Source organism: Octopus bimaculoides, chromosome 23 (assembly GCF_046866305.1).
Source record: "Octopus bimaculoides isolate indiv1 chromosome 23, ASM4686630v1, whole genome shotgun sequence".
Lineage (NCBI taxonomy): Eukaryota > Metazoa > Mollusca > Cephalopoda > Octopoda > Octopodidae > Octopus > Octopus bimaculoides.
In genome coordinates, this window is record NC_142950.1 from 18,025,514 (window position 1) to 18,050,595 (window position 25,082).

The window sequence follows — 25,082 nt, forward strand, 5'->3', positions numbered from 1 at the left end:
GTGTAAAAAACCAACCTCCTCAACTGTGACAAATTTTTTTACACAAGCTGTTTGTGAGATTTGGCATCCCAGACGCGATAGTGTCTGACGATGGAACAATTTGAAGCCACTTGATGCGACCCTCAGGCATCAGTATGTCGACCAGTGTCATCGAATATAGTCCTACTTCCACATGGTGCCTCTTTGCTTTGCTGTGCCTTTCCTCTGTTCGTTGATTTTTGCGATGGCAGAAATGAAACAACGCACTTCTGTGAAATTCTGTTTTCTGCTGGGGAAAACGGTGGCTGAAACAGTTGCCATGCTTCAAACAGCTTACAAGGACGCTGCAATGAGAAAAACACAAGTTTACAAGTGGTTTCCAAGCTTTAGGAATGGTCACTTCTCACTTGAAGACCAACCTCGTTCAGGGTGACCATTGACCTCCGGAATGAATGAAGACATCATGAAAATTCATGAACTTGTAGCGGAACCTTCTCTCTCGGGTATCTATTTACAAATGATAACGTAGCGGCTAACATCTAGCTTCGATGGTCCTGAGGTGGGAGCTGCATACCATCTAGCTTCTGTTTTGCGCCAGGGTGCATATCAACCAATCGTGGCCTTCTGTTAAGGTCACGTGAGAGAGTCTTTCTGCCTTTTCTGGTGAGCCCTTTTTTATCTATAAATAAGCCTTTTATCCACGCCAGTTTGTCGCGACTTCAAACCTTTTCAGGTCTAGTCGTAGACCATCTCACAGAACACAGCTCCAGCCAGTTTCCAGCGACAACGTCAACACCACCGATCTACTGTCTACTACAGTCCCGTCGCCAGCGCCAACACCACCACCAGAGTACACACCAACAACAGTAACCTCGGTTCCTTCTCAATACTGTGTGGATTGTTTCCACCATGACGATAACAGTCAGAACAACCTGCGAGAGCCTTCTGTACCAAGTGGCCAGCTCAGTATCGACGCTCAACTTCACACACAGCATGTGACACCAGCTCTGCTATTCGCCCACAACTTCTTGCATACGAACATTCTACCTAATGTGTAACTCTTCTATGAACTGGTACTTCTTATCTTTGTTCAGGACGCTTATCTACTGTGTTACAGACTCTCATTCCATGTTCTGTATTTCTCATTCACATATGCACACATTTATTGTATACATACTCTTGTACAAGAAGGCCTGTCTTATGCATTGTATTACTTATATTGCCGCATGCGCGCGCACACAGACACACAGTTGACTACCCTAATAAAACTTACTCTTTATATATCTAACGGTTGTCTCTCTCTTTCCTTACTGGCATTTCCTCGCATTACACATGTGAGCCCTCGCATGTCATATATTATGTTTTTGTGTCGACCGTGCAACACACTAAAAGGAGCCTCTTCCGTTCATCGCCATTCTCCTTTGGTTCGCACGGTCGTTCTCCACAAACTGATCATGGAGGACCATCACTGACGAACTTGTTGATATGACTGGTGTGTCTTGGAGCTCCTGCCAACGAATTTTGAGCGAGGAACTACGAATGAAAAGAGTTGTAGCAAACTTTGTGCCTCACTTGCTCACGGAAAATCAAAAGAGGTCACTACTGAATGCGTGTCGGGAACTGAAAGGACAGTTGGAAGTTAATCTGAACCTTTTTTCCGAAGTCATCACTGTTGACAAAAGCTGGTGCTACAAAAAACGATGGAGGCATTAAAAGGTTTCACTTCGCAAGAGTTCTAGGACTGTTTCGAATCATGGAAAACGTGCCTGGACCAATGTGTAGTGAAAAGGTGTATCAGAAGATGTTGGGGTAACAGATGCAATAGGCATGTGGATGCCTTCAAAGTAAACAATGGAATAACATCAGTCTGTAGTTTAAATAATTTATTTAAACGACACATGCATTTGCTTGTGGTATACACAAATTTTCTCAACATAAATTTGTTGCCAACTATTTTGAGCAGGCAAAGAAATCAACAGGATACATCTGTGGATATGATAGGGTAGAAATGAACATGTTGGTCATTCATACCGGTCGTTCATGTTGAATATTGGCCTTCTATCTCGTGCGCGTCTCTCTCCGTCCCTGACTTGACTGTCTGTCACTTTATCACTGTATTTATAGAAGGACAGACATACCACAGGAGAAATTGTGTCTCAATAGGTCAACTCCTGTCCATTTGAACTTCAACTGACATGACTGAGGTCAGACAATGAAATTTCTTTCGCGCCTATTTGGTCAGTGGTGAATCAGACGAGCGAGAATCCTTAGATTTGGTTTCGAATCTAAGCTCCGAGGGTCCAGATGGACTATATGTAATCTGAACCTTTCCCCACTTATTTTTTTTTTTTTTTTACGGAATCCCACGTTTTAGGCTATGGAGATTCCGATTCTGAAAAAAAAATTTCAAAAATCTCAATTTCAAAATTTCGATTCCACCCCCCCCCCCCCCCAGGTTTTTATATAGATCCACAGGGTAGACCTAACCCTAACTCAAACCCTAACCCTAACACTGCTTGGTGGGGGGGGGGGGGGAGAATTGAAATTTTTCAAACAATTTTTTTTCAGAATCGGAATCTCCATAGCCTAAAAAAAAAATTAATAAATAAGTGGGGAAAGGTTCAGATTACATATAGTCCGTCTCTACCCTGTAAACATATAAAACTAAATGAATAAACTAATGCAAAATTCTGGTTTCTTTTTGATACCCCCTAGCATACTGAGAGCGAAATGTTAAGTCGATAATGATGGTGATTGTAGAGGTGGTAGACATTGACTTCCTGGCGTTGATAGAGAACAGCAGTAAGCAGAGGAATAGAGAAAGACAGAGATAAGCAGATGATGGTGGGAGGGTGGTGGTGACGAAGATGTAGTAGTCTGCGTAGAGGAAGGAGAATAGTTATCCTAGATAGAAAGGAAAAGAAAACGAGTAATACAGAAGAGGAGAGAAAGATTGAAATGGACAGAAGAACAATAAACAGACAGAAAGACTGAAACAGAGGGAGAAGGGAGAGGACATGAATGTGTGAAATAAGTTGCGCGTGCGCTTATATATATATATAGAGAGAGAGAGAGAGAGAGTGAGAGATATAGACACGTAAAATGTTTACAGATAATAAAGAGAGAGGAATTGGTTGAGAGAGCTTTTAACTTGTGGGATGGCAGTACGCAGCTTCCGTTTTGTGGAATTTTATTTTCAAAATGTTGAGAAATGATTTGTAGATTGTTGAGGGTAATCATGACCCGAAGATCAATTTGGTTTGTTAGAGAAATCTCCTCTGGAAAAAGGTTTTTAATACGAACTGGCAAAATGCATCGCTTCGGTAAGATCTCTTCTGCTTGTATACAGATATAATTATACGCACACATATATACCCGCGCATGTTCATTATATATATATATATATATATATATATATATATATATATATATATATATATATATGTATGTATGTATATATGCGTGTGTATACATACACATGTGTGTATATATATATATATATATATATATATATATATATATATATATACACACACACATACACATGTATTATGTATGTATATATATATCCACCCCTAGGGGTCAGCCACGCTTAAGTGGCAATATACTACACTTTATCGTACAGTTACTGTTAATACTTCATTTAGAGAATTAACATTGCTTATATATATATATATATATACATATATATATATATATATATATATATATATACATATATATATATATATATATATATATATATATATATATATATATATATATATACTTTATTTAAAAGCAGCAGAAATATAACAAAAAAAACGTTACTCTGAGTTTCACGTTCCCGTTCATCGGACATACGTACCCACGCATATACAAATGTGTGCGTGTCCCCATATACACATATGTATCCATCTACATATACACACATGTATAAATAGAAATATATTCATGCACATACACATAGCTATACATCTACGCCTATTACCTAATCAAATAAACAGATTCGCATATACATATACATACATGAATACATACGCAAACACACGCATGCACATACATACATACATACAAATACATATACATATATACATATATATATACATATATACATGTGTATATATAAAAGAAAAATAACTCAAGTGTTTTATATATACATACATACACACACCCACATACATACATCCACATATCCATATATGTGTGTGTGTGTATGCATACATATACATATACACACACATACATATACATACATATATATTTTTTGTACACACACATACACATATATACACATACACACATGTGCACATACATATACATACATAAACACACATACACATATACATACATAAATACATACACACACATACATATAGAAATATGCACTTACATACAGAACTTAATAACGTATATATATATATATGGTTTTATACAAATACATACACAATTATACATACTTACATAGACGTAGATTTGTACACATATACACACACACACACATATATATATATATATATATATATATATATATATATATATATATATATATATATATATATATATATACTTTATTTAAAAGCAGCAGAAATATAACAAAAAAACCGTTACTCTGAGTTTCACGTTCCCGTTCATCGGACAGTTTTTCTAACAAAACTGTCCGATGAACGGGAACGTGAAACTCAGAGTAACGGTTTTTTTGTTATATTTCTGCTGCTTTTAAATAAAGCATATTACTCTACCTCTGGTATTTGAGTACTCTTTTTTCCACCTTGTTGCACATTTCATGTGCTTACTCCGGTATATATATATATATATATATATATACTTACAAACATACATACACCCCCACACACAGGTATACATGTATACATACATACATACCGATACACTCATCCACACACCTATATACCCATATACATATATATATATATATATACACATACACATACATACATACATATATATATATATATATATATATTCTTATACATATATATATATATATACATACACACATACACACAAATACATGTACATACACACACATATACACATGCATACATACACATACACACACATACAGATACATACACAGACACACACATATATATATACACACACATGTATATATATATATATATATATATATATATATATATATATATATATGCGAGTAAAAATAAATACAAAAAAGGTGGGTTTTTTTGTATGATTGTGTATAGAGGAATATATTATTTTGCTTAAAAGAGTTCCAACACTGTCTGTTTTTTATGTTTTATTTATATTCCTGCAGAACTAATGTGGGGTATAGAATATGGAATATACAATATATAATATACAATATAAAATAAAATAAAATAAAAATGGATGGCACCATGAAAGAAAGTATTGAATGTAGATGAAATATTGAGTGTTCAATATAAAGGATCAAATATATATATATATATATGTATATATATATATGTGTGTGTGTGTGTGTATATACACATGGATACACATGTGGACAGGCACATTCACATAAACTTGTATACGCAATCATATACACACATTTATATTTACACATACATAAACATCTAAACGTTTACTTATATTTTTAAAAAAATAAAAATAAAGATAAAAAATACATCTACACAAATATGCTCCCATACTTATTCACAACTACATTCAAATTTGAACATATAAACAAACCTATGTTTTAATAAATACATTTTTACACAAAAATATCCATACATCCAAAAATCATACGTAAATGCATATTTATATATTTTTAAAAAATAATATTGATAAGAGTCGGAACAAGGGTAAGAGTGAAATTATAAATGATAATGCGTATATGTACACAGAAAAATCAATTAAAAGGTACTACTCAAGCAGAGCGGACCCGAACGCGCAGTCGCGCGTCCGCGCTAGCTAGTCGTGAGTGGTCGATCCTACGAAAAGTGCGCACGGGCGCGCGCGCAAATGAATACATGTGTGCGCGTGCGCGCGTATGCAAATTAGTAAATAATTTCTTTTAAACAAAGTAAATAATTTTTTTAAAATTACTTTTTTCTTTTCTAAACAACGTAGATAGGTAGAAGGAATAAAAATAACACACTATCTATTTTTGTTAACTTCATACATTTCTTTTCTTTTAATTAAATTTTGTGAACAAAATAATTTTTATTTTCTAAACAACGTAAATAAATTTTAAAAAAAGGTGCACATTGGGATTAGACACTGAGGGAAACTTGATATGCTAGAAATAACAGCTAAACGCGGACAATCCAAATCTTGCATTTACTCAGAAAGTTGAACTGCGAATTTCACGCTTTTTACCAAAAATTTTTATTTCCCTAAAACTAATATATATATATATATATATATATATATACACATGTATTATGTATATATATATATATATAATATTAGGGATAAGATCCAAAATTACAGGTAAAATCTCAATTAAAATAAGTTCATGAACCTTGGTTCTTTTCCCTAAAACTTTGGGGATGGTCATATTGCCAGTTTAGCCAATAAAAACACACGCACTGTATATTTGGTGTTAATTTGCTTCAGCTTTATATTACATTAATCTTAATCTTATTTCGGCCAGAGTTCTTTCGTCACACTTCTGTGACCTCATCAGTGGTCCTTTGTTTCCTTCCTTCTTATGTGTGTCTCACCTTGCTAAATATATATATATATATATATATTAAATATATACTTTTATAAAACAAAATTTTACAAAATATATAGTATGTGTTAACAGTCTTAGCAAAAAGCTCACAGGTGAGTTTTTGTATATATATATATATATATATATATATATATATATATATATATATATATATATATATATATATATATATGTGTGTGTGTGTGTGTGTCGGCATAACTACAGGGTTTTATCCCCCAGCGGCATAACTATGTGTCTCTTAAAAGATAGAGCTCAAAATCGATGCAAATCAATATATATATACACACATACACATGTACTATGTATATTTATTATATGTCTATGTGTATAAAGAATTTTTCCTGGGGCTAAAACAGTAACAGGACTGCCATGTTATGTTGGCATATAAACATTACTATATATATGTAACGGTAAATGTTAATGTCGGGGGTTACCAATTGTAACGGTGAGGTTTTGTTTGTGTTGTCGATGTGTCACCAGTTGTACGATAATAATTTTGTGTTGTTACCAATTGTAACGGTTATAAGATGAACGATGAACAGTGATTGAAGTTGTAAAGAAATTTTGGTGGACATTGGAATTAGACACTGAGGGAAAATGGCTGTAACTTTTTTATTTTTTTATTTTCTAAAAAAATTTTGGTTTACCCTAACCCTAACCCCGTTTGCCAAAGCACATTTTTTCCTTCATATTTATTTACATATAGTCCATCTGGACCAATGCAAGATTTGGATTGTCCGCGTTTAGCTGTTATTTCTAGCATATCAAGTTTCGTGGTGGGGACTCCATATATGATCCTTTTTCTGTTTCAATATAAATGTAAGCCGTTCATTTTCACATCTAAGTTGCGAAAAGGCTATTCGTACGACCTGAACATGTAGAACACAATGTCAAAAATGACCCCCCCCCCCCGTGTGGGGGGGAGGGGAGGGGTGGTCCAAATTTCTTTTAGGAGGAATCGCATGACCGTGACATATAGAACACATTATCGAAAACGAAAATCATCAAAATTAAAAAATAAAAAAGTTACAGCCATTTTCCCTCAGTGTCTAATTCCAATGTCCACCGAAATTTTTATTTACCGTTACTTTAATAAATGCCATATCACGACGGGTCGGTTAGTGTAATAATATGTAACGGTTGAATGTTAGAGTCGGAGGTTACCATTTGTAACGGTTTTATGTTAGAGTCGGAGGACCAATTGTAATGGTTGTTTGTTAGAGTCGGAGGGTCACCAATTGTAACGATAAAGGTTTTTAGTTGTAGCGATGATAATTTTGTGTAGTTACCGATTGTAATAGGTTATATGATGAACAGTGATCGAAGTGGAAAAGAAATATTTATTTACCGTTACTTTAATAAATGCCATACCACGACGGGTAGGTTACTGTAATAGTATAACACAGTTCGTAAAGCATGCAAGGTAAAGAAAGTTAATTTCGGCCTGTATATGTGTGTACACGTTCTTGTAGTAGTAAACAGCTAAAGATGGGGTAATGTTACTGAGAAAAGGAACTTAGCTAGTGAAAGTTGTAGAGTGTGGGACGTTGTGTCTCATAGCTGCTGGCAGTAAACTTCATTTTTCTTTCTAGCCAAGGTTCTAGCTGGTCAGCCAGACTTCGTTCTCATTGAGTCGTCACCGACTGGTACTAAACTAAATTTTTCTTGGGGTTTCCTCGCTTTTATAACAATCCAGAAGGATAGATGTATTATTGAGAACAATAGATTTAGTTGGTGGTCTTGTTATCTCTATTCTAGATTTTGGTGATGTAGAAGAGGTTAGAAAGGGTCAAGTGGTGAAGACATTGTTTCGGCCTAGCTAAAGGCATCTGGAAAATATTAAACTGCTGTCAGAGAAAAACTTTTACAGAAAGGCCATTTATGGCATATGGTTGAAATATTAATAACAAGCTTATTGTCTCTGAAGTCAATTCCAACAGAATTAAGTTTATGTCTAGTAATTCTAATATTAAAAACAATATATACCAGTGTAAAATTACTTCAGGTACCAATGTCTTTTTTTTATATAGGTGGTTCTTCTTCTCAGTTATCGAAAAGAATTTCTAATCATTTCTCTACATTTAGGGATAGTAATAAACGCAACAGTTAATTTGGTATCTAAAAGACCATAATAAACAATTTAATTTAGATTGATTGATTCTCTCCATTTCATTCCCATATCATAAAGGAAAAGAATTCTGCCAACTCTGTAATTCTGAACTATTTTCTATTCTTTTTTCTAAGAATCCCCTTGTAAATATGGTTATAGAGCGTGCTTATCGATGTAAACATTGGCAGAAACATACCTTTAGTTCATATAAGTGATATCTACCATCTATATATATATAGCTGAGTTTGTGAGTGTGTGTATGTGTATCCAATTCATACATTTACACAATTCCAAATTTCTTGAATGAAACAATCGGAATTAATATTCTAAATACCATAACCTAGGTAACTGCATCATTTTTTTCCGTCAAAATCAATCACAGTTACCAATAAAATCCATTAAACTGCGCAAAATAACATTTCCCCCCTCTAATAAAACCTAAATTTCCTCTTCCTACGACCTTTACAAATCCTTTCAACTCCTACTTTCTCTTATGAACGTTTAAGAACGATAACTTTCTCTTATGCATACAATGTCATAGATTAAACTTTTGTTTTAGTTACGCTGTATGTAAACAAACAAGTTTGTTTTTCGAAGCGCTGAAATGTATGGTAGTACAAGTAGAAAGATATATTTTATTCAACGCATAGATACTGAACAGTATACATATAAGGGATAAAATCCTTTTTTTCTTTTTAAAAGCATTTATTACACTATTTTCCTTTTGTTTCTTGACTCCCGTAAGGCGTCTCAGAACATTCACGCTTTAGTTTGACCGACAGGACAACACATTGCAAAATCACTGAACTTCATTACAAATGTGGGTAATTTTTCAGATTAACACCCGCACGATTTTCACTAGGGTGTTAGGGAGTAGTCTTCAAATTTAGGGATAAAAAAAAAAGTAAATAAAAATAAATCACACACGTGATTTGATTGAAGTTAACTGAGAGGTCGAAAATGCCTCGTGGAAGACCGGAATATTTTTATTTACTTTTTTTTACCTCCCTAAACTTGAAGATTACCTTATTTTCATCTTATCTACATGAATTTTTATGGCGGAATTCAACCCCAAAAGAAAAAAACATTCGTTTATTTTTTGGCTGCCATTTCTGACGTTTATAATGTTGAGTAAGTTAATTTCTAGAACTGCATGCTGACCCTTGAATAAATATCTAATATCTGTTGAATTTCATTATCATTTCTCTCCTTCTGTCGCATGCTGTTTTAGAAAAAAAAAATCCGTGTGTAAAAAAAACAACAAAAAAACACGTGTGTGATTTATTTATAAACAGCTAAAAGAAAACACATTTCAGAGTAGTACGGACAATACTGGTAAGTCGTTCAGTTATTTCCCTTGAATATTTTTTGTTTTCTTTTTTTAACTCCCTAAACTTGAAGATTACCGGGTTAGGCTTAGTGTTACGGTTACAATTTTAGGGTCAGGGTTAGTGTTAGGGTTAAGTAATTTGTGCGGATGTTAATCTGCAAAATTACCGAAATGTGAAAACTACCGACCCTGCCATCTATTATAAATTTTGTTGTTCTGTTTAATATATACATAGATTATGCCTCCAAAGAAGAGAGCTTGCTGGAGAAAGAAAGCAACCGGTTTAAAATGACAGCAACAGACTGCAGCAATTCACCACATTCCAGAAGCTACTTTGAACATAATGCAAAATGGTGCATCAACATCTTCTGCTCAATCTGTTAGAATTCTGGCAAAAATGTGTAGCAACAGATCGCCAGCAATTGCTTCATCAGAAATTGCCGTCCTAGCTCCTGCGAAAAAGGATTACCCTGCTATGTATAATCAGGGCAGTGCAAAAAGTTGTTTTGCACATATCATTTGTATAGCCAATTAGACGGATGAAATTTACGTACAATTAATAATGTTACGCAAAACAGCCTTCAAACTTGCCCTTTTCATTTCATCGTCTTTTGAATTACGAACATATTTACATCATAAGGGTTTTTTTCGTTGTAAGTTTTTCTTTTTTAGTTGATTTTCACCTAGCAAGACTTATCGTAGATGGCGTAATAAGTCACACCCGGACAACGTCGGGTTATACTGCTAGTTATATATAATTTGAACATTGATTTTCTTCTTACATTTGACTTCCACTAGATATATCTTTTTCCAAGCCTTTAAGCTTTTATTTAATTCACATATCGCTCTATATTTCTCATTTATTAGTTTTCTGCTTATTTCTTTCCTTTACCCCTCCTCTTTCTATAGGCTACTTTTGATGTTATATCCTCTAATGGTTTTTAAAAAAACTTAATAGCGTTCCGTTCATCATTATACACATCCATCACATTCTGTTAAAATGTCTTGTTGATGAGTTTGGTTTATTTCTTTCTTTCCCTGATGAGATTAAATTGTTTTACACTATTTTATTCCTTTGGAATAATACCAATGTTGTCTTTGAAACATGTGTCAGAAGTAAAAGAATTTGAATAACACCTGCGTTTAACTCCATTTATTTATTTATATATATTATACAAAATATTTCACATCAACCCGGAGTTTCTACCTTTACAAACAGGGTGTTACGCCCTCATTACTTGTGTGATTTTTTCCTGCCCTGGTAACTGTTTATTCTTAACGTGTTAATTGTAAACAATGGAAAAATACACACATCTATTTATATGTATATATATAACCTCACTTAGGTTCTATGGCATATGTACACTTACTCATACAAACTTACATGAAGATATAAGCATGCACACACACACACACACATGCTCACACAGCAAATTAAACAGATGCTTTGTCTTTATGAAAAAGGTGAGGTTGCAGTTAATTCATGCATGCCTTAAAGTAAATTATGATTATCAATTTGCTTAAAGATTACTCAAATTCATCGCCACTGCATTGTTGAAAGCTCATTTGTAAGCATCTTGACAGTCTTTCAGGAATCTTATTAATGATCTTCTTATTGGTCCACAAAGTAGACAGGGATTCTTCAGAGCTGAGTCTACATCTACTGGAATGGATATTATACAGTTGTTGCTGCTTTACTATGGACGAAGTTATATCATATTTAATTTTATCCTCCTTAAATCACCACAAAATCAGTCAGTTGAATGCCTTTTGTTGACTTTCTTGAATGAATCAGCTGTTATCCCAATGTAAACATACAGTCCCCCACCCCCGTGTGTACAGTACATTTATATACAAGATTCTTGCACGTAGAGAGGTTCATTAACAAGCATTTTGTTTTTTCTCTGCATGAGTATTTTTTAGATTTAGTTGCATTTGTAGCAGTGCTGACTTCATTTTCTGATGCTGTTACCATGTTGGCTCTATCACTGTTATTGCTTCTATCATGATGTGGCTGCAGTGGGTGTTTTTCATTCTGGTTAGTATTTCCTTTCTTGACATTTTAATGTATATGATTGTCTTTTCTATTTGTTGAGCCAGAAGTAGTTCGCTCGTCATAAGTCATAGTTCCAGTAGGTGGGTTATTCAACAGTTGGTTCATTTTACTATTATTAATGCAGTGCATATGGTGCTCTAAATTCATAGTTAACATATGATACTGTGTGTCTATTAAAAATAGCATGGTATTTATTTGATTTGGGGAAACATCTGTCTAAAGCAGCCAAAAATATCATAACTGTCTTCATTGAAACATGTAAACCTTGGATTGGGTTGTACCAGTGTACATCATGATTTTTATATTTGTTGGCTTATTTGTTCTGGTGTGTTGCACAGGGTTGAGACAATTTATTGTTACGAGCAGTAGTATGATTGTGTTGTGTGTCTGAGTTTTGGTTTGTAGTTTATTGCCTTGGTTAATTCTTTTTTGAGTGTTTGTTTACTGTAACATTGTGTTGATGTTTAATGTGTATTATTAGTGGAGGAATTGGCAGAGTTGTACAGGGTGTCCACAAAAATACTCCCTGATTTCAAACAGGTATAACATATAACTTTATTGTAATAATCTTTCACAATAAGTAGCTTCAGATGCAAGATTTCATTCAGATTCATGTGGTATAGGGTAGCATTAAAGGCACTCAATATGCGTCCCTCTGGTTGCTCAGCAAACATCAATGCAATAGTCCAGTCCAGTCCAGTCCAGATGCTCTGCAGCATATTTGGAGTTATGCGAACTGCTACAGTGATCGAAATTTTCACCTTTCCAAGGTTACAGGTAGCAGTGGTACCCCTAAAAAAAAAAAAAGTCACAAACAGATCCAGTGACCTCGCAGGCTGCTTGCAGAACACCTGATCATCTTGTCCAGCATGACCAATCCATCTGTTTGGCAGCGATATGCCAGTGCGGTGGAGCACAATCTTGCTGGAAAAGGTAGTTATCACCCTCAGCAGTTAGTTGTGGAAACATCCAATTGGTCAGCATCTCCAGGTAACTTTGACCAGTAACAGCAGTTCCTCCTTCAAAGAAGAAAGGGACCATACACTGCCCTCTCTGATACGGTGCAAAACATTAAATTTTGGTGAATCTCACTCAATTTCCTGGGTAGTGTGCAGATTTTCAAGCCCCCATATCCACATGTTATGCCTATTGACTTTGCTGTTCAAGTAAAATGTCACCCCATCACTGAAAATGATTTTTGACAGCAGGTTATCATTATCCTCCATTAATTGCTGGATATTCTCACAAAATTCAAATCATGTTCCATTAACTTTCGGGTGGAGTTTTTGGATTAATTGCAGCTTAGGTGCTTATGTAGGATCTTACAAACTGTGCTTTTGGTGGGGTGTAACTCTTGGCTAGCTCTTCGTATTGACTCTTTGGCTCTGTGCATGAATTTTCTTGTAACTCGATCAATCATTTCCTCTGAGACTGATGGTCAGCCAGAATGTCCCTTTCTTTGATCACAGATACACCCTTTCTGACTAAAATCCTTGTACCATTGACTTTGGTATAAGTGGAGTCATGATACTTGAATCTGAAAGCACGTTGCCTGATACCAGCTGTGTTGCTGTGGGGTGGCGGCCATTTTTAGATTTCCTTGCACCCCTGTGGTTTTCAGGTCAAAGATGCCTTATCACCTGAAAAAAAAAAAAAAAAGGAAATAATTGTTGTTAGAGAATCGATTCACAACATGTTTATCAATATATTTGAATTGGTTTAAATATAACACCGTGAAATCAGGGAGTGTTTTTGTGGACACCCTGTATATATCTCTGTCTTGTATATATTGAATTTTCTCTCAGTAACCAGCGCTATTGTAATAGGGTGCATATGATGCAAACATTTCTTTATTAGCAGATAACCTAGATATTATTGAGGGTGGATGCTACATTTATATACTTAATATGATCATTTGGTTTATGAAAGGGTTCATATAATCCAGTATCAAGACAGAAGGTAACACTACGGTAATTTTTCTCTGTAGTCATGTTGAGTCCTAAGTTCTTAAATAGTCTAAAGAATTGTCTCTTATGTCTTAGTAGTTGTATTTTTTGTCCAGGAAAAATAGAGCGTCATCTCTTTATAGACATCCTGCGACTTCCGGAAAGGAAGACTGGATTAAAGAAAGGATATGTGACTTATGCAGAGTTGGATGATGCCATCGCAATATCAAAAGTATTCTCTAATCTACCATCAGAATCTACTAAAGTGGCTTGTACTGCAAGTATTATATCTATTTTGTGTTGGGACATATCTGAATTTTTTATACTATAAATCAGAGTTTTATTGAGGATGATCAGGGTAACAGTGGCATAGTAACTATCTATGTCTAGTTGTAAGAATTTACTGGTTTTGTTAATTTCTAGATGCTTAAACCATCCAATTACCTCTTGGGTATCCAATCAGAGGGCTAATTTAATTTTAGACTTAAGGGTGGGTAATACTCTATCAATGATCTTCTTACTAAATAATCCCTATATCTAATTTAGATGGACAAAATTATCTGAGGGGTCATTCAGAAAGTTAGGTTTATGGTCTTTAAGCATAACCCAGGGTTTTCTAGGTTTTCAGTTCTCTTATCTCTATCTAAATCTCTGGCAATTTGTAATCTTCTACTGTCTATTCCTTTTAATGTCATTAGATATATTTGTAGGCATGTTTGTCTTTGCTTGACAACTGGGGTTGGTTTGTTTACATCCCCCACAAAAGAGACTGATCGAATAAGTACTAGAGTTGATTTGTTTGACTAAACCCTTCAAGGTAGTGCCCCAGCATGGCTGCAGTCCAGTGACTGGAACAAAAGATAAAAAGAAATACTTCTACTGATACAGTAGAAAGACATGTATTATTTAGTTATAAAAATATATATTGGGTCAGTCCTAAATATTGCTTTCATATCTCCACCCCCAAATCTAACAGGAAATGTCGAATAAAAAAAAAAAAAAGAATTCCTCACATGGTTTGTCAAAAGAAACCCTTCAAGGCAGTGCTTCAGCATGACTGAAACAAGTAAAAGATAGTTAAAAAGAAATGAGTTAAATAACATTTTTGAGTAGAAAAATTGATTTCCTAATATTTTTTTCCTTCTGTAAATTTAATTTTCTCTTGTCTTTTCCAGCATTCTGTGTCAAATTGCTAATTTTCTTCATCGTTTTCTTCCTTGGAGTGATTATATTCCATTACCTGGATATCCTTGGTGTTATCTATACCATCAACTACTTAGTGCACAGGCAACAAGATGACACTAAAGTACTGTGCCCAAAATTTGTTGGTGGCCTCGGTAACCAAATGTTTCAGTATGCATCTCTTTATGGAATAGCAAAGAGTAAAAACATGACACTACTGATTGATGCCGAGTGTGAACTCAACCAGTTGTTTAGCATATCAGCAGTGACACTGCCTCACGTTGCATGTTGGTTCTTAAAAACACGCACTGATTACAGACCCTGTGCCTTCAACAAAGACACCATGAATTTTTCTGCTGACCAGAACTACCAGATGCAAGGTTACTTACAATCTTGGCAATATTTCCATCGTGCTGAGCCAGCTCTGCGCCAGATCTTCAAGTTTAAAGCTGCAATCAGAGAAAAAGCAGAAAGCATTTTAAAACAAGCTATTGAGGTTCACCAGAAGCAAGTCAGAAATCAAGCTCTTACTTTCATAGCAATCCACATCCGTCGAGGTGACATAACAAAAGACAATTTCAAGACCTACGGCTATAATACAGCTTCACTGGATTATATCCGTAGAGCGATGCAGTACTTTAGTGAACGTTATCACAGAATCCTCTTCTTAGTTTGCACCAATGACATGGAGTGGGCTAAGAGGTACTTGCATAAAAAGAACGTTTACTTTGTCGAGAACCAGCCACGAGAAGTGGACATGGCATTGATGGCTAGCTGCAACCACACCATCATGACGGTTGGCAGCTTTGGTTGGTGGTCAGCATGGTTAGCCAATGGAGAAGTAGTTTATTACAGATACCCAGCTTCTCGGGGATCAAAACTGCGCAAGGCCTTCAGCAAAGAAATGACTGATTATTATTACCCCAAATGGAAACCAATGTTGTGAACCCCAGTGCACACTCACATTGGACAAGACTTTCCAGTCTTTTTACAAATGTTATTTTTACCAATGTATTGCTCATATTTTCTCCACAGCACAACTCTATCCAATAGATTATAACTGGCAAATTGAACATAATTATTATTAAGGCAGTGAGTTGGCAGAATTCTTAGCACAAATTCTAAGTGGCATTTCATTAATCCTTACGTTCTGAGTTCATATTCTGCCAAGATCGACTTTGCCTTTCATCCTTTCAGGGTCAATAAAACAAGTAACGTAAAGACGAATACCACAAAGCATTGTGCTAACGATTCTGCCAGCTTGCTGCATAATAATAATAATAATTATAATAAACAAATTTGCCAAAAGTTTCTAAAAATGAAAGTTATGAGGTCATGGGGTGGTTAAACCAGAATTCTGCCATCACATTTCCCCCCACAAACTTTTAAACAGGTGCTATAAGGTTAACTATCGCTCTCCTGTGAAGCATGACAATCATCACTTCACAGATACTTTTCCTATTACTGAGGGCATTCATTACAGAAACATCCCATGCAACACATTGTGTAACTTCATCACTGTTGAAACAAGATAATCACTGGGTCAGCATGAATCTGGCTCATATATATATATTACCATGTTGCTGTGGACAAGAATGATTGACACCACATCACATGGCAATCATAAAATCCAATAAAAAGATTGTTACAAAAAGTTTACGTTTATTTTTATTTAGCTCCAGGTCGGCTATGATCCAGTTGATCTCGGATCAATCATTCCACTTATGCTGACATAGATTTTTTTTTATTGCAGATGCAGTGAGACATTATCCAATTGCCCTTTCCCTTCTTTTTAAAGCCAGGTGGGATTTAGTCGCTATTTCTAACCTTGTTTTTTCCAGTTTCATGTCTAAGACCATATTACATAATCTGCTTGTTTTTAAGATACTATGATGTGATTTTGCTATTTCCAGCATAGAATATTTTCAAGGGAGATAATTCATTCAGCAATTTAATTCCAAAATATGGTTATCATGATGACCACAATTTGATTGTAGTCATTACTCAAAGCAAACCTGGGGTTAATCAAACATATATTGAAACAGATATGTACTCAGATACAGAGGTAGAAAGGTTGACTCTACATTATCACCCTAGTTACTGGAAATAGCAGCCAAATCTCAACCTGTTAGCATTCAGATTACTTCATGAAATGCAACATTCAGTTTTCAGTTAATCATGCATCATCTCATAGCTTTGAGATTTTAATGGCATAATTGTTTATTTTTAGAATGACATTGTAGAATATTTGAGCCTGATACAGCTGGTTTAATTCATAAAGTAGTTCCCAACTTTTTCATAAACAAGAATTCCTTGGATCCCAGGCTTTTTGAAAGGCCTCTACTACATAAGCTTATTGACAAGTCGTGCTTTTGAATTAGAGGTACAATGCATTTGATGGCCTACACCATGGGTTCTCAACCAATCCATATTGACGGATCTCTTTGATGTTAAAAATAGTTTTCTAGAAACTTTTTTTCAAAATTCCTATTTTGCTTTACACACATTGACTTGTGTAAGTTGAACTGTGTAAAATATTATAGAAAGAAACTGAGCTGTTCCTTGCAACACATCTAAAGCCAAACTTTTTCAGGGGGCCTCAAAATACTATTGTGGATGCCCAGTTTACTATTTCATTATGTGGACCCTAGTTGAGAACCACTGGCCTATACAGTTCCTGTTGAATCAATTTCACACACAGGGCTCGACTCAACCGAAGGGTATACAAAATGACATTTGCACAAGATGTCACACAGGAGGATTGAACTTGGAATTTTGTGGATGCAGTAGGACAAACATTTAGCCACACTGAGCTTCCTTATCTCTCTCCCTCTTTATATATAAACCAAAGTCTTAATAAGTAGAACCTTCCCTCATTGGACACTAAACTCAGCTTGCAAAGACCTGTTGGGGCGAGATCGAAACTGAACCAAATTCAATGACTGGCACCTGTGCCAGTGGAGCGTTAACTGCACCATCAGAGCAGCGGTCTCATTTCCGTGCCAGTGGTACGTAAAAAGCACCATTTGAGCACGATCGTTTCCAGCTTTGTCTTACTGGCACTTGTGCCGGTGGCGTGTGAACAAAACATTGGACTGACTCCTGTGCAGGTGGCACGTAAAAAACACTATTTGAGCATGGCCGTTGCCAGTACCGCCTGACTGGCCCTTGTGCCGGTAGCACATAAAAAGCACCCGCTACACTCTGGGAGTGGTTAGTGTTAGGAAGGGCATCCAGCTGTAGAAACTCTGCCTGATCAGATTGGAGCTTGGTGCAGACATCTGGTTTGTCAGTCCTCAGTCAAATCGTCCAACCCATGCTAGCATGGTAAGCAGACGTTAAATGATGATATATATATATACATACACACACACTAGGCACTGCAAACAGGTGCAGGCATAGCTGTGTGGGTAACAAGATTGCTTCTCAACCATGTGGTCTCCTTTTCAATTCCATAGAACACCTTGGGCAAGTGTCTTCTATTATAGCCATGGGCCAACTAAACCTTGTGAGTGGATATGGTAGATGAAAACTATGTAAAAGCCCATATCCTATGTATGTGGGTCTGTAGCCCATCCCCCTTCACAACCAGTACACTAACAAAAGGGTTACAATGACCTAAATTAAAACCTTACATCAAGGAGTTCTGAACATGAACTTAATGACAAAATTATTTTTTTTAAATTCTTCAGTATTTTCCAAACTAATTGAAACAAAGGCAGAGTATTTCAAAAGAAATGTGGCAACAAAAAAGGATTGAAGAAAAAATTTATTTTACAACCAGGAGAAAAAAAGAAAGGAACTTGAAGCTGTAACTGTGGTCCTACAACAAAGATTGAAAAGTCAGTTCATGCCCAGTTGGTGGTGATTGTAATAAACCAGTGAGTGCACAGGTCCACAACCATTTGGTGGGGAGGAGGTGATGATACGGCAGCAACAAACTCAGGATACAAGTAAATACCATGACCACTTAGGTCTTCATGTAGAGAACGGTGGTGGCAGTAGTAGTATATACATGCTACAAAGACAGATTCTGTATTCAGTTGGTAGAAGCATTTGCAGCAACCCCATGTGCTGCAGAAATGGTCCAAAACACCTAGCTCCAACGTAGCAGTTTATTGTTGATTTTAATTAGTTTTGCATTTATAGACAAGGAATGACATTGATCCTGTATATTTGGTGGCTAACAACATCCCCTCAGGAGTTGGATCAGAGAAAGCCAGCTGGTTTCTTGGCACAGGCACGCCATATTGGAACCAGTGTCTGAAATAAAAAAGAAAACAATTCAATGAGTATCTTGAGGCTGTATTCATGAGTGATGGAAAGTCAGAGGCTGAATTAGATGTTAGAGTTGCAGGTTCTGACACAATATGCACCAGCTTGCAATCTTCAGTTCAGTTTTCAAGACCTAGAGTCATTAAATATTGGGGAATGACCAACAGAGTATGACTATGCAAACAAGTGCATGAAATGGGATTTCTCTGAAGTATCTCAGGAGAAATGTTACTTGACAGGGTGTATAACTCAGAATTGTTGTTTTTGAGTCAAGATGGGAATTTAAGGAAGATCTGGAGTCCGTTTAACTGCTTGGTTACACATTTTTAGAAAAGTAGATATTTTTTCTAATTCCTAATAATAATTAGTAATTATTTATTAATCAATAAAGGCAGTGAGTTGGCAGGCTCATTAGCATGTCGAACGAAATGTTTAGTGCTATTTCTGGCTCTTTAGGTTCTGAGTTCAAGTTCTGTTGAGGTTGACCTTTCATCCGTTTTGGGGTCAGTTAAGTACTAGTTGGGCACTGGGACTTGATCTCTCCAGATCAAGCCACTACTACTCATTCAGGTCAGTTTCGGTAACACAGACATATGATTAGAATGTTGCATGAAATGATCACAAGATAGATTCTTCAAGCTGAGCCAACCAACAGGAGACCTAGGGAGAGATCAAGAACAAGATGGTTGAATTATACCATCCACAGTTTCAGTTGGTCATGCTTGGGAATCCAGCTGGATGGTTGCTTCTGACAGAACCCCATGGGGAAGGTCCTTAGGACTACCTCCAGGAATAGAATGCAGAGAAGTATGACTGGAAACAATTCTTTCTATAGGCATAAGACCTAAAATTTTAGTGTCTTTACACCTTTTACAGAAAGAATACTTCTCCACAACAAACTGCAGTGAATAGCCTTCTTACAGGTTCAAATATTCCCCCAAACATTTGAACTGGTGCCAAGTTTAATATAAGGTTGCAACTGTTACATAATAAATTACGTTGATGGAGGACATAAGAAGCATCAGATGTGGCATGCAAGAGAGAGGACTGCATTGGTATGGTCATGTGATGTGTATGGACAAGGACAGCCAATCTCTAACTGTGGAGGGGGTAGACCCAAGGAGACATGGGACAAGGTGGTGAAGCATGATCTTTGAATGTTGGGCCTCAAGGAGGCAATGACAAGTGACAGAGACCTTTGACGATATGCCACGTTTGAGAAGACCTGTGAAATTGTAGTCATGGCAAAAGTCACCCATTACACTCTTGGAGTGGTTGGCATTAGGAAGCCAAATCAGATTGGAACCTGGTACAGTTTACCAGCTTCAGTCAAGCCATCTAACACATACCAGCATGGAAAGTAGACATTAAATGATGATGAGGGGAAAGGAGAGATGATACATGAAAATAGTGAAAGAACACAGGTTATTGCAATGGACTGACCCCCCCCCCCCAAATTTTAGTCTTTGTGCCTATAAGGTAGCAAGCAGGCAGAATTATTTGTGCGTGTCAAGCAAAATGCTTAACAGCATTTTGACCAAGTTCAACTTTGCCTTTTGTCCTTTCAGGCTCGATAAAATAAAGCCCCAGAGAAGTACTGGGGGTTGATGTAATTGACTCACCCACTAAAATTGTTGGCCTTGTATCAAAATTAGAAAGAACAATTAAGATGGCAGGCTGGCAAAATTGCTTGCACAGTAGATTTACATTATCTTTTCATACCTTTGGGATTGCTAACATTAGTAAGGCAGAGAGCAGGCAGAAATGTTAGCTTGCCAAACAAAAGTCATTGCAGCATTTTGTCCTCCTTTATGTTCAGAATTTAAATTCTGCCAAGGATGACTTTGCTTTTCATAGTTTCAAGGTCAATGAAATAAGTACCATTTGAGTACCAGGGGTCATTCTAATCAACTAGCCCCCTCCCCTAAGGCCTGTAGTAAAAAAGATTATTATTATACAAAAGCTGACATAATTGTTAACATGCCAGGCAAAATGCTTCATGGCATTTTGTCCATCTCTATGTTCTGAGTTCAAATTTTGCTAAAATCGACTTTGCCTTTCATCTTTTTGGGGTCAATAAAATAAGTACCAGTTGAGCACTAGGGTTGATTTAATAAACCTATCCCTTCCCCCAAAATTGCTGGCCTTGTGCCAAAACTCGAAAGCATTATTATAATACAAGCCTTGCCATGCATGAGTCCTTGTTTTTTCAACCACAAACAAATATTATTTCAATTGTGATTAGCACTTTAGCATTCAGATTTTTCAGTCAAATGTAATACTCTGTTTCAAATTAATCACACATTATCTTGTAGCTTAGAGATTTTGATCATGTGAATGTTTATATTTAGAATGACATTGTAGGATAGGTATGAGAATGCAGACTTGGCTCGTTGAGCATAATTCAAGAATATTTGGGCTGGATATGGCTGGTTTGGGATTCTGCAGTTGTGGTCCAGCATTTAACATAATGATTCTTGTAAGTTTATCCCTCTAGCATTCAGATTAATGCATCAACTGTAATGCTTATTTTTTCACATTGTTTTGAATTATCATGCATTATGTCATAGCTTTGAGATTTTGATGTGACTTTGGTTTTAGGATATTATAGGGTAGGTGTGTGAAGCAGAATCTGGTTTGAATATGCTCAGAATTGTTGAAGCATAGAATAAAATAACTCCATCAGTTGTTAGCTCTCAAGACATGACATTCTGCAAAACCTCGAGAAATTTGCCAACAGTACAACCGATGCCCCACACCCTTTTATTTTTTATAAATCAGGTAGAATATTTGGGCTGGTTATGGCTGATTCAAATTTTGTTAAAGCTTTGATCAATAACTAATATCCCCAATACAATCAGTTTGTTGAGGAGGATGTGTACAAACAGTGAAATAGTTCAGACATGAGGTCTGTGGCTCAATCACACTGCTTGGCAACTTGAGCTAGTCACCTTCTGTCATAACCTCATGTCAGCTTGAACTTAGCGAAATTCGGTAAACAGGAAATGCTTATTTATTCACATTGTCTCAAATTAATCAGGAATTATCTCAAAGCTTTGAGATTTTGATGACATAATTATTTTTAGAATGACATTGCAGGGTAGGTGAGAGAGGCCAGATCTGACTGGTTTGAACATACAACAGGTAGAATATTTGGGCCAGATATAGCTGGTTTAAATGCTAAAGGACTAAAGAGACGTTGCAATATGTAAAGAATCTTTCCCTACAAAGATTTGTAGAAGACCTATCCATCTACAGTAAGTAACAGATTTTGATGTGATTGCTTATTTTTAGTATGACATTGCAAGGTAAGTGTGAGAGGCCAGATCTGGCTAGTTTAAACAAGAATATTCTATCTCCACCTTTTGGTTATGTCTCCATTACTCACCGTACACAGTCAAGCAGTTTACTAGCAATACCAGTCCGTCGGCTTGGACCATACACCCAGATTTTACTGATTCCAATGGGACAGGCTTCTGGCTCAGTGCGGCAGCAACAGGGTCGACGCCCCTGCTTCATCTGGGTTTGACTCTGCTCGTTGGGACTATTTGGTACAACTCGGAAACCCTGGCAACAGAAAGAAAAAAGATCCAACTTCATTACTCTTACTACCATCACCATTTTGAAGAAAGAGGCAGCCTCAGTATGGTCACTCAGACCATGTCTACCTTTCCGTCTTGCACAAGTCAGATGGAATTTATTGAGGCAGATTTTCTATGGCTGGATGCCCTTCCTGTCACCAACCCTCACCTATTTCCAAGCAAGATAATATTTCCCCATGGCTGGACAAAGTTTTACAGAAAATTGAAAAACACCTCTTTGATAGTTTACCACTATCATATGATGTCAAGACGATGATGGAATCACACACATCATTTCAACACCCACTTTTCCATGCTTGCATGAGACCAAATTTTGTTGAGGCAGATTTTCTATAGCAAGTTGCCCTTCCTGTCACCAAGCCGTACCGGTTTCCAAGTAAGGTAATATTTCCCTGTGACTAGACACGACTTTATGGGAAGAGTGGAAATAAAGAACACTGCTTTCATGACAGACATCCATTTACAGCTATCCTGTAATGTTGAGGCAAGGAGACAATAGACACACACACACATACAACAGGCTTCTTTCAGTTTCCGTCTACCAAATCTACTCACAAAGTGTTGGTCAGCCAGGGATTATGGTAGAAGACACTTGCACAAGATGATACACAGTAGGATTGAACACAAAACCATGTGGTTGGGAAGCTTATTAACCACAAAGCAATGCCAACAACTATGCATTACACACACAGATATGTGTGTGTGTGTACTTATATACATACACCATACACACACACTTTATAATTCCCAGTAGGTTATCATTGTCCAGTTTACTTCAGTACAATGATTAAGCAAAACTATGTCTAGTAATACTAGTTATAATATACACCCAAAACCACGATAATAGTTTAGGAGTGAAATTTAGGATTTCTCAGTGTTCTGTGAATCAATTTTGATAAAACCTTTTCCAGCTGGTTTGCATCCTATGGCAACACCATTGTTATGTTTTCATTATTCTGTTTTATTTTATTTTTATTTCAAATTCTTCAGTTTTTTTAATGAAAATAGCCCATCTAGATATTTTTTTTCAGCATACATTGAGTATATATTTAACAGAAAACCATAATAATATTATAACATTTACTAACATGATAAATTATTTAGCCACATGAGCACCAAGAAAGAAACGATCTGATTGTGGGACCTCCAAGACTATGACAGCTAGGATTTAAGGAATATTGGCTCCAAGTTATGTGGGAAACCTGGAGAAACAAGCAAAGTTATTTTCATTGCCTCCAGACTTCATGTACCAAACACCAACAGAAATCGCATTTTGGGACCATTGTGCAAGGACCCCTGAAACTGCCTCCTCATAGGAGTTTGAGGCTTCAGTGAACCCAAAATTACATGATGTTAGACACGAGTTGTGTTCTGTTCAAACAAAACCAGGATAGCCCTTGACAAACCTGATGGTTGGGTCTATTTTGGAGATGAGTATCACCATCATTTACGTCAACAACAGGGTGGTCGTGGGCTGGTGTCATTGGGGACAGACTTGTTGACCCAGTCAGGGTGCCTGAAGAGGTTAAAGTGACTACAGCCACCTACCGCAATCTCCTGAAGGTCTTGGATCACTGGCTAGATGACATACTGCTGTCACTTCTAAGGAATCTCGTATTCATGCATGACCATATTCCCTCCCACTCTGCTAGGACCACCCAAATATTCGCAGTCTTACAGCATACAAGGTAAAAGGTTGATGGTGTGGCCACTAGCATCTCTGGATCTCAACACTATCAAAAATCTTTGGTCCCTCATTAAATAAGATGTTTATGCTGATGGACTCCAACGTGCTACTATCAAGAAATTGACAGATTCCATGACTAACAGGGTTTTTGAAGTTATCCGTCGAAATGGCACTCATGTGGCTAAATAATCATTATGTCAATAAATGTTATCATATCGTTATGGTTTTGTTAAATATATACTCAATGTATGCTT

At 36.3% G+C, this 25,082-nt stretch overlaps 2 protein-coding genes across 12 annotated transcripts in view; one reads left to right on the top strand and one right to left on the bottom strand.

The window, feature by feature from the left end:
* The first annotated feature begins 3,070 nt into the window (after positions 1-3,070).
* Positions 3,071-16,918, top strand: LOC106875849 (galactoside alpha-(1,2)-fucosyltransferase 2). 6 transcript variants are annotated; one of them, XM_089340234.1, is made up of 4 exons: positions 3,071-3,302; positions 9,982-10,085; positions 12,004-12,118; positions 15,258-16,918. In XM_089340234.1, exons 3-4 carry the CDS (start codon positions 12,043-12,045, stop codon positions 16,208-16,210), a joined length of 1,029 nt encoding a protein of 342 aa, XP_089196360.1. In that variant the 5' UTR covers positions 3,071-3,302; positions 9,982-10,085; positions 12,004-12,042; the 3' UTR covers positions 16,211-16,918. The 6 variants fall into 6 exon arrangements, with proteins under 6 accessions (XP_089196360.1, XP_089196359.1, XP_089196358.1 ...); XM_089340233.1 differs by having other exon boundaries at positions 10,046-10,085; XM_089340232.1 differs by lacking the exon at positions 9,982-10,085 and having other exon boundaries at positions 10,316-12,118.
* Positions 16,919-19,018: 2,100 nt separating this feature from the next.
* The window catches only part of LOC106875851 (N-acetyltransferase ESCO1), a 52,748-nt gene continuing 46,684 nt past the window's right edge, over positions 19,019-25,082 (bottom strand). For all 6 annotated transcript variants that reach the window (XM_014924143.3, XM_014924144.3, XM_014924142.3 and 3 more), the window contains 2 exons: positions 22,928-23,106; positions 19,019-19,527 (listed from right to left, as the gene is read on the bottom strand). In XM_014924143.3, coding sequence (XP_014779629.1) covers positions 19,392-19,527; positions 22,928-23,106 — 315 coding nt within the window. In that variant the 3' untranslated portion in view covers positions 19,019-19,391. The remainder of the gene's footprint in view (positions 19,528-22,927; positions 23,107-25,082) is intronic.

Coding starts and splice junctions, on each gene's coding strand:
- LOC106875849 (XM_014924140.3), top strand. CDS start 3,191: ATGATTTGTAGATTGTTGAGGGTAATCATGACCCGAAGATCAATTTGG. Junction 3,303..15,257: donor TGGCAAAATGCATCGCTTCG/GTAAGATCTCTT, acceptor TGTCTTTTCCAG/CATTCTGTGTCAAATTGCTA.